The sequence below is a fragment of the Podarcis liolepis genome (genome assembly GCF_965112155.1).
Source record: "Podarcis liolepis genome assembly, chromosome: 10".
Classification (NCBI taxonomy): Eukaryota; Metazoa; Chordata; class Lepidosauria; order Squamata; family Lacertidae; genus Podarcis; species Podarcis liolepis.
Genome location: NC_139562.1, coordinates 62130773 through 62140303, shown reverse-complemented (window position 1 = coordinate 62140303; position 9531 = coordinate 62130773). Strand labels below are relative to the sequence as shown.

Below are 9531 nucleotides of genomic sequence, written 5' to 3'. Positions count from 1 at the left end.
CCTTAAATCACAACATTGCTTACGGGTTGCAAAACAGCGCGCCCATGTGCGCGGGCAATAACATTCCCGGCGCTTTGGGCATCGCACCACGATGCGCCTGGCTGCAAGTTTCCTAGGCGGGGAGATGCGCGCTCCGAGTGCAATGCATCTCTATCTAAGGTGCGACTGTAGCCTGGCAGGAGTCAAGTGCTGCGGCAGCAAGGCTCGCGATCCGCGGAAGGGAGCTGCTAAATGGCGCGGGTTGCTTTTGGGGGGAGGAGGGGTGGAAGTTGGGGTTGCAAATTGCAATGCACAAAGCAGCACTAATAATAATAATAGTAATAATAATAATAATAATAATAATAATAATAATAATAATAATAATGCAAAGGACCCAGCCCACTGCGCGTTATCCCAGCCTGGTGATGATGGCGGCTGCCTGTCGCCCCCCCCCCATGCCCGCCTGCCCCCACCCACCCCACCCCGCTGCAGACGCAGCGTCTCTAACCCGCGGAGAATGACCTTCCCCATCGCCGCCCGAGAAAAGGCGCGCCGAGGAATTCCCGCCCTTGCGCTCGTAAGCCGCTCTCTTCCCGCTCATGCATATGCAAATCCGGCTCCCCTCCACTGGCTGCGGCGAGAAAAGCCGCCCTTCTCATTGGGCGCCGCGCTCCAGCGCATGCAGATGAGATGAGAACCTTCCCTTTTTCTCGCCCTCGCCCCGCCTCCGGTGATGAGAATTTTTCAGACGGTGTAACTTTCCGCGTCTCTCTTACTATCAGCAAATAGTCCCGGGGAGCACCGGGGGCGGCGGCCGCCCCGAAAGCCGCAGCGGCCCCAGCTCGCCGAGGAAAAAAGAGGGAGAGAAGTCAGCCGCAACCCCCGCCCCACCTCTCGGATCTACTCCTAGCGGCGGAAATCTGGGGTTAGAGGGTGGGGGCGGGGGAGGACACCGCGCGTCCCTACCGCCAGCCAGTTCCCCCGCGGAGGGATATTACCGTAATGTGCGGGTGCGCAGCGAAATATCGAGAGTTAAGAAGAGGCGGCGCCGCGGAGCGAAGGGTTCAGAACAGACGAGCGCTGCCGGGAAGAGGCTGAGTCGCTGTTGCTGCTGCTGCTTCTGCTTCTGGGCTGCGCGCCTCCCTTGCGGCGCTGGATTGACTTCGGAGCCGCGCGGGCTCCAGCCGAGTGGATTTTCGTCTCGCGTGGGATCCTTTTTTTCCCCCACCCCCAAAAAACCAACAACAATTCGTGGCTCCTGGACCAAGCAAACAGAGATCATTGTTTTTCCTTCTATATTTATAATAAATATATGCATATATAGGGTTTTTTTGTTCCTTTTCTCCTCCTCTGTTTTCGTCTGGGATTCTCTGCTCGTCTCCGGGAACCAATATATTTTTGGAGAGGGTGTTTTCTTCCATCAGAGAGGGGGGGGAAAAGAGATCTGCAAGATCCCCCACCACCCTCGACAGCTGCTTACAAGTCGCGATCTCCGTCTTGGGAGAGCCTCCGTCGCTGGCCTTTCTCAACTGCGCTCATCAGCTGTTTTTTGGGGGGAAGGGGGTGTTGTTCATCGTCCTCCCCCCTTCTCCGTTTTCTGCCCATTGACTTTTGACAACCTCGAGGGGAGCGGGGGGCGTCGGATCTCCGCATCGCGGTGGTGGTTCCCCCCTTTTTTTCCTGCCCCTACCCCACCCTTCAAGCCGTTCCCCCCTTTTTTTGGAAGATGTTACTCTCCAAGTTCGGATCCCTCGCTCATCTCTGCAACCCAACCAGCATGGACCACTTACCGGTCAAGATCCTCCAACCAGGTAAACAACCCGTGACATTTGCTTCTCTCCCTTTTTCCCGGGGGGGGGGGTCGGTTTTATTTTTTCTTCTGCGCGGGAAGAGAGAGAGAGATGTATGTGCTCTGTAAGCCTTCTGCGTCGCTGGGGCTGCGGCAGCTTTTCTGACCAGGATCTCGGCAGTGGGGCTAGATTTTCAGCTGTTTTGCGGGTGTAGAAACACACCCGATCCCGGATAACCCAGTTCTCGCGGTTGGGTTTTATGTGGCTTTTATTTCACCCCACCCCACGTCGGGGGATTGGGTTGGGGGCATCCTTACCTATCAACATGGCTGGGAGCGGTGGCGTTTGGGGAGAATTCCTCCCGAGAATGCGAGAGGCGAAGGACACGTGAAAACCCCTTCCCCACGTCAGATGGGCTTGTTTGCAACTGGCTTTCCTCCCTGCTGGAGTTTGTGGTTTGGGTGATTTCTACTTGCGACCTTTTCGTGGGTGGCTCTTGTTTCGAGGACGGTTTCGGTGTGTTGTGTGTGTGTGTGTTTTCTCCCTGGAGTGAGACGGCTCCCCTTCTCCCTAAGGTGCGCTCGGTGATACATCTAGACGTTGTCGCTCCCTTTCTAACCCCCCTTCTTGTTTCCTTCCCGCCTCTTAGTGAAAGTGGAGAAGGAGCCGTTCGATAAGATCTATCAAGTGGGCTCCGTCTTGGGCAGCGGGGGATTTGGCACCGTCTATGCCGGGAATCGCATCTCCGATGGCTTGCCGGTAAGACGAGACTCCCGACCACGAGGCTTTTGTTGCTGCTTCCACCCCCGCAGCCCCCCTCCCACCGTGCGTGGCTGGAAATCCCGGTCACGGCCCCTCCCAGAGCGAGGCGATGTCCCCGTGCCACCCGGTTGCGCCCCTAACCCCCTCTTTTTCTCCTCGCCCCCAGGTTGCCGTCAAACACGTCGTGAGGGAGAGGGTGACGGAATGGGGCACGATTGTAAGTATCCCGAATCGCAAAAAACCCCTTGTGCTATCCCTTGCTCTGCTTCCCCCCCCCTCTGCCCCCCCCTCAACTGCATTTATCATGGAGGGCTAGCTATTGTTTTGTGGGGGTCCCCTTTCCCCTCCCTCCAGGCTGCTGCCGCCACCATCTCCGGCCTCTGTTATTGTTTACGTTTTTTCCGGGGAGGGGGGAAGATTTGGCGGGGTTTCTCCTCCTCCCGCCCTCCCCCTTTGACTGCGGCAGGAGAGAGAGCAGTCTTTGGGCTTCCCCTTTACTCCAGCCTCCCTGCTCTGCTGGAGTTTCCATTTGCACGAAGCCCCGCGATTGGTTTTTTCAGATGGCCAAGAAAGGGGGGGTTTCCCTTCCTTCCCCGCCTCCCCTTCTTGATATTCCGAAAGCTTCATCATGTCTTCCTTTTTTTCCCCTCTCTCCCTCTTCCCTCCTCCTGCCGCTGCTTTCAGGGTGGAGTTATGGTACCCTTAGAGATCGTTCTGCTCAAGAAAGTGGGGTCCGGGTTCCGCGGGGTCATCAAGCTACTGGACTGGTACGAGCGGCCCGACGGCTACTTGATCATCATGGAACGGCCCGAATTGGTGAAGGACCTCTTTGACTTCATCACCGAGAAGGGAGCCCTGGACGAGGAGACGGCCAGGGGCTTCTTTCGACAGGTCCTGGAAGCGGTTCGCCATTGCTACAGCTGCGGCGTGGTCCACAGAGACATCAAGGATGAGAACCTCCTGGTGGATCTGAGGACAGGGGAGCTGAAGCTCATCGATTTTGGCTCCGGAGCCCTCCTCAAGGACACCGTCTACACGGATTTCGATGGTAGGCTCCCCCTCCCACCCAGAACCTCTCTCTCAATTTCTCTCTCTCTCCCTCCTCTCTCTTAGTCACATTTTTGCCACCTACCACCAACGAGATATTTCTGCTGTAGCAGCCAGTAACAGATCTGGCAATTAAATCCTTCGCACCAGTGGCGGCTTGTGGGGGGGCGTCGAGTTGCGTAGGAAGAGAAGCGATTCCAGGCTGTGACGCAGCACTTTATATATAATTATATTTTTCCCTCCCCTGCCTTCGGAAGGATAAAAAAGGCATTTTCCTAGAGGGAGGCGTGTTTACGGTTGACTCAGGCGTTGCCTCTGCCAACCTTTCCATCTGTGACCCTCTTGGGTTTATATCCCCCCCCCTTCCAAACCCACCCACCCTTCCCCATTCCTCTTTCCCAGACGATGCTTTAGAAAAACCCTGCATTGCAGATTTGAGGAGAGAGGGAGTTATCCCTCCCTTCTTTCACGTTAAAAGGAGACCGGGCTTCTCAAACTTACTGTTGCTGTTTTTCCCTTATGGGTGGGGAAAGGGGTTTTGTTTTTTCCCCTTCCTCCCTGGGGCGAAAGGGGGCTCCTTCCCTGCCCACCTCTCTCTCTAGTCAGCTGCAGCATTTAGCATCTGTTTGTTGTGAAACCGGAGCCTCGTGGCCATGTGACCTTCAGCATCACGAATGGAGGTTTTTTTTTTTATTTGGTATCCAAGTAACAGCTCGGTGCAGAGGGAGGGCAGTTGCTAGCAACCTCTTACGCAGAGAGGCAGATTTCTCTGCTCCTCAAAAAAAAGAATTATCCTCATTGATTTATTTTCACAAGGAAAGTGGCTGGTTTGAACGGGCTTTCGGAACCGATCAAAGCCGATTAGCTATATATAGCAAGCGAGACCCGAGTTTCACCTTTTCCCCCCTCTGTTTCCCTTCCCTCCCCTTCTCTCCCTTTGTCCTTTGTGTCTATTTTTGGTGCGGTGCAGCAGACGCCACGTGCTCTGGGAAAGCGAGCTTTATGTTAGTAAACAGTCAGCTGATGGAGATCTGCGCTATCCGCTGTGAGGGAATAGAACCACCTCGGGGGCCAGATTAAAATGTGACCTAATACTAGGCATGATATAAGCTCTAGAATTTTCCAGCCTACGTGTGGCGTGCGTGGTGTGGATTTTTAAAAACAAAAACGGGGCTCGCTTTTAAAAATATACACACATGCGGCCAGGTTGTTGCTTGATCTTGACGGAAAGTTCAGCCAACGTAAAACAAACCTCGCCGTCTTTTATCGCAGGGACACGAGTATACAGCCCTCCGGAATGGATCCGGTACCACCGGTACCATGGGAGATCCGCCACTGTGTGGTCTTTGGGCGTCCTCCTATACGATATGGTCTGCGGCGACATCCCCTTCGAGCAAGACGAAGAAATCTTGAGGGGAAGGCTATACTTCAGGAGAAGAATTTCGCCTGGTAAGTGAGGTGTCGGAGGAACGCAACCCCCCCCCCCCCCGCCCCGGCAGTCGAAATCACAAAATTATCTCCCAATACGTTTTTAGTTTTACCGGCAAACCGTTTTAACTAGCCAATTTTATCACTAGCCAAAACAGACGTTGACCATTGATCGCATTGTCAACCGAGATCAAATCGCTATTGTTTTGATCCGTTGTCATGGGGCCCCTAAAAGGCATGGAAGGGGTGGCCCCCTCTCCCATAGGCCGTTGCCAATTCTTGGCCTTTTTGTAATCTGAAAACAACCGTATGAGACCTTAACCCCTTTCTCCTCCTCATTCGCCTTCCCTTTTTGCGTTTCAGAATGCCAACAGCTGATCAAATGGTGCCTTTCGCTGAGGCCTTCGGACCGGCCGACCCTCGACCAGATCTTTGACCACCCCTGGATGCACAAGTCGGACGTCACCAAGTCAGAGGATTGCGACATCCGGCTACGGACCATTGACACGGATGTTTCCAGCACAAGTTCCAGCAACGAGAGCCTGTGAAATTGCCGAGGACCTTGCTGCGGGAGGGGCGGAGCCACGAGAGGGGCGGGGCGGGAGGGGAGGAGTCCAGAGTGCTGCTACTGCTGCTGCCATATGTAGGAGGGGCTAGGGGGAAAAAAATTGCATTCATTATCCTGTAGTCTGAATCTTTGTCGGAGGGACTTGGTTTTTTTATTTCCCCCCCTTTTTTGCCGGTTTCTGCTTTGGAACGAGAGATTTCCTTTGGAAACGCTGTTGTTTGGGAGTTTGCGGGGCCAGTACTTAGTCAAAGACTGCCCTCTTTTTATTTTTTTTCCTTAAGGCAAAAGCAGTGACCTCTTTCAAAATAACACGGTGAAAACCTTTTTGCTCTCATAGAGCCTGGACTAGATTTTATTTGCTTTTTTGAGTGCCTTTTTGAAAGCTGCTTCAGTGGGACTTTCTTTTTTTGAGCTGTGTATGTCCAAAGAGGACCCCGCGCATGATAGGATCGTGTTCCCTCGAGCCCCGCTGCAAAAGGTGCTTGCGGAGAGCAACTTCTATGATGCCCTGGGAAAACATGTTCAGTGATTGAATGAAGTAGTCCCGTCCTCTGGCGATGGAATACTTGAACACAGACATTTCACTCCTTCCCGGTCCCCTGTCCCCCCCTCCCGCACCCCACACTTTTCCCCACTCCCCCAACTCCCCCCTCCAAGACGACCTCTGCTGCTCCCCACTCTGTTTCCAGTAGGCTGCACATGTTCATCTGTTTTATCAGGAACACTCACTCAAAACTTCATTTCATCATCTCTTCCACTGGGCACACAGACACACACAAAAAGGCCCCTTCTCAACTCCCCCCCAACCTGCAAGTCTTAAAAAAATAAAAAATGTATGTATGGGCATGTTAAATGCACAATCAATGCAATATTCAAGGACTTTGTGTGTGTTTTTTTTCCCCATACCTGTATAATGTGTTTCTGTAAATTTTTGTTCCTCCTCCCCATGTATTATACGGTTTTATTTATTGTCTGGAGTTTAGAAAACCTCTCACAGTCCCAATCTGTGACTATATTTATTTTAGCTAATTTATTTGTGTAGAATTATTCCAACACTGTGCTTTTTATCTCTCTTGCTCCTGTGACAGGAGTGGTTGGTCCACAACTAGTTTTTTGCATTCCTCTCTTGTCTCTTTCTCCATTTTTTGTTTGTTTGTTTTTTTGTTTCAAGAAGAAGAAGAAGAAGAATTAAAAAGTCTGACCATACCTGTTTTTTGGGTTTTTTGTTGTTTTTTCATTTCGGGTTGGAAGATGGAAAATTGTACAAAGTCTAATTTAAGGGAACTAGAGTGACTTTAAAAGTTAGTCAGTATGCCTTTTTGTCTGGTATTATTTACATACCAGAACTGTAAAGTAATGCTGTTTGGAAGGGTTTTAAATTATTGACATTATACAGTCTTTGTGCATTGGCTCTGGAAGGAAGCGTGGCAGAGTCATAAACCTTAATTTATTTTAATAGCCGTGTGTTCTGTGATCTGGTTGCATTTATGCAGCTTGGATATGAATTTTCTCTCTCTCTTCTGTTTAACAGTGTGAAATGTATGGAGATCATATTTTTTTATACAGGTATTTCAATTAAACTTTTTTGTAGATAACCTGTGTGGCTTCTTCCTTTTGAACTCAGCTGTCCAGATACTGGTGGTTCTTGATAGAATAATTGTAAAGAGACTGCAAGGAAACCTTTGCCCCTCCATCTCCTAGAATAATAGAATAGCAGAATTAGAAGGGACCACTAGGGTTATGTAGGAATCTTGCCCAATGACCCTGAGATTGAGTCTCATGCTCTACCAACTGAGCTATCTACGGTCCCTGCTGAACTACAACTCCCATCAGCCTTAGCAAGCAGGGCCAAGAGCCTGGGGTGTTGGGAGCTGTAGTTTAACAACATCTGGAGGGCCAGAAAAGTTTGCCATATCTCCTAGAGGGAACTGGGCTACAGGCCACCTCACAATGGCCGCAAGCAAATAGCTTGGCCTGATGTTACTGTTTCACAATGGCTGCCGCCAGCACTGCAGGCCAGATTACTTTATCCTCGCATGATTTCGAGCAACGGCATGAGATCCTCGTGTGCCTCTGCCTTCACAACAAGTGTGATGTCACCTGAAATCAATACACACTCCCTGAGCTGCGCATAAATACTTCTCCAATGCAACAGGTTGCCATAGTTCTCCCTAGTGGGAGACTTGGTAGCCCATGGTCCTAACCATGGCCACTTGGTTAAATCCCATAAGTTGTTCCCACTCTTGATCCTACAGAGAATCTAGCTTTACACAGAGTCAAGACAGCTGGTGGTATTTGCCCCACCTTGCTCCCACAAAGGAAAAGCAGGGGCCTTAAAAACTTCCCACACAAACAGCGAGAGGATGGGTTTGTCAGTACTTTTTGCAAACACAGATGCTTTGGGGGGGTGTGCGCTCAAAAATGCACAGAGAAAGAGTTCCTTGACACTGGCTGGTGGCGATCACACAGGGTCCCCGGATGTTTGACCGTCTATTGATCCCTGTGCCGCCACTGTGATTGCTTCCCCGCTGCCACCAATCCATTTCTCTCGGGTACACACGGAGTCCAGACAGTTGTTAACATTAAACCAAATAAACAAGTTTATTTTATAAGCATTGACAAATTTATGGTTTCAGATAATTTTTCTTGTCAGTTTCTTAATCTAGTTTCTTTACCGGCCTTCTTGTTGTTGTTTAGTCGTTTAGTCGTGTCCGACTCTTTGTGACCCCATGGACCAGAACACGCCAGGCACTTCTGTCTTCCACTGCCTCCCGCAGTTTGGTCAAACTCATGCTGGTAGCTTCGAGAACACTATCCAACCATCTCGTCCTCTGTCATCCCCTTCTCCTTGTGCCCTCCATCTTTCCCAACATCAGGGTCTTTTCCAGGGAGTCTTCTCTTCTCATGAGGTGGCCAAAGTATTGGAGCCTCAGCTTCACGATCTGTCCTTCCAGTGAGCACTCAGGGCTGATTTCCTTCAGAATGGAGAGGTTTGATCTTCTTGCAGTCCATGGGACTCTCAAGAGTCTTCTCCAGCACCATAATTCAAAAGCATCAATTCTTCGGCGATCACCCTTCTTTATGGTCCAGCTCTCACTTCCATACATCACTACTGGGAAAACCATAGCTTTTACTATATGGACCTTTACTGGCCTATACCTTCCTAATAACTTCTAACTGATTATCCCAACTGTCTATCTGACTCCTCTTAACAGATTCTCTCACTCTCTCACATCAAACTATCCCAACGCACAGACTTATCCTCCCTCTCTCTTCTCTAACACCCGACTGACTTCTTCACAACTCTTTAACTCCAACTCCTCCCCTTGGGTTCCCACTTGCCAATCGCTTCACACTCATTTAACCCTTTCCTTATGACCCAGCATGATGTCACCTAGGAGGGCAAACGCCACATGGCCCCTCAAGGGTTGGTAGGTGCCTTTCGCTGAGGCCTTCGGACCGGCCGACCCTCAAACCTCTAGGGTACCAGCCGCGAAGAGACCTCTCTGGGCAGTGTGTCTGGAGGTTTCAAGTCGCCCAGTAATTTCGGTCAATGTGTTGAAATTTGCCAATTTCAGAGGGGCTATTCCAGTTAGTTGGCTACAAACGTTTATAAATGCTTTCCCTTTTTCAAACAACCACCTTGCACGACAGGGAGAAGTTTCCCTAAAACGCTTCCTTGTCATGCAAGCTTTCCAAAGTTTGTTTATCTATCTGGGTGGGGAGAGAGAGAGAAGACAGGTAGCATGTGCTTTTCCTGTACATTTGCAGTGCTCCTGAAGAGATGCTCATATTGGTGGTGGCGCTGTGGGTTAAACCACAGAGCCTAGGACTTGCTGATCAGAAGGTTGGCGGTTCGAATCCCCGCAACGGGGTGAGCTCCCGTTGCTCGGTCCCTGCTCCTGCCAACCTAACAGTTCGAAAGCATGTCAAAGTGCAAGTAGATAAATAGGTACC

The 9531-nt window shown here is 50.8% G+C and overlaps 1 protein-coding gene across 1 annotated transcript; it reads left to right on the top strand.

Moving 5' to 3' along the window:
* The first annotated feature begins 1652 nt into the window (after positions 1-1652).
* PIM3 (Pim-3 proto-oncogene, serine/threonine kinase) lies at positions 1653-7169 on the top strand. The gene is made up of 6 exons (XM_083462519.1): positions 1653-1790; positions 2419-2528; positions 2698-2748; positions 3216-3579; positions 4851-5027; positions 5370-7169. The coding sequence occupies exons 1-6, from the start codon at positions 1706-1708 to the stop codon at positions 5552-5554; spliced, it is 972 nt and encodes a 323-aa protein (XP_083318645.1). The 5' UTR covers positions 1653-1705; the 3' UTR covers positions 5555-7169.
* The last annotated feature ends 2362 nt before the right edge of the window (positions 7170-9531 follow it).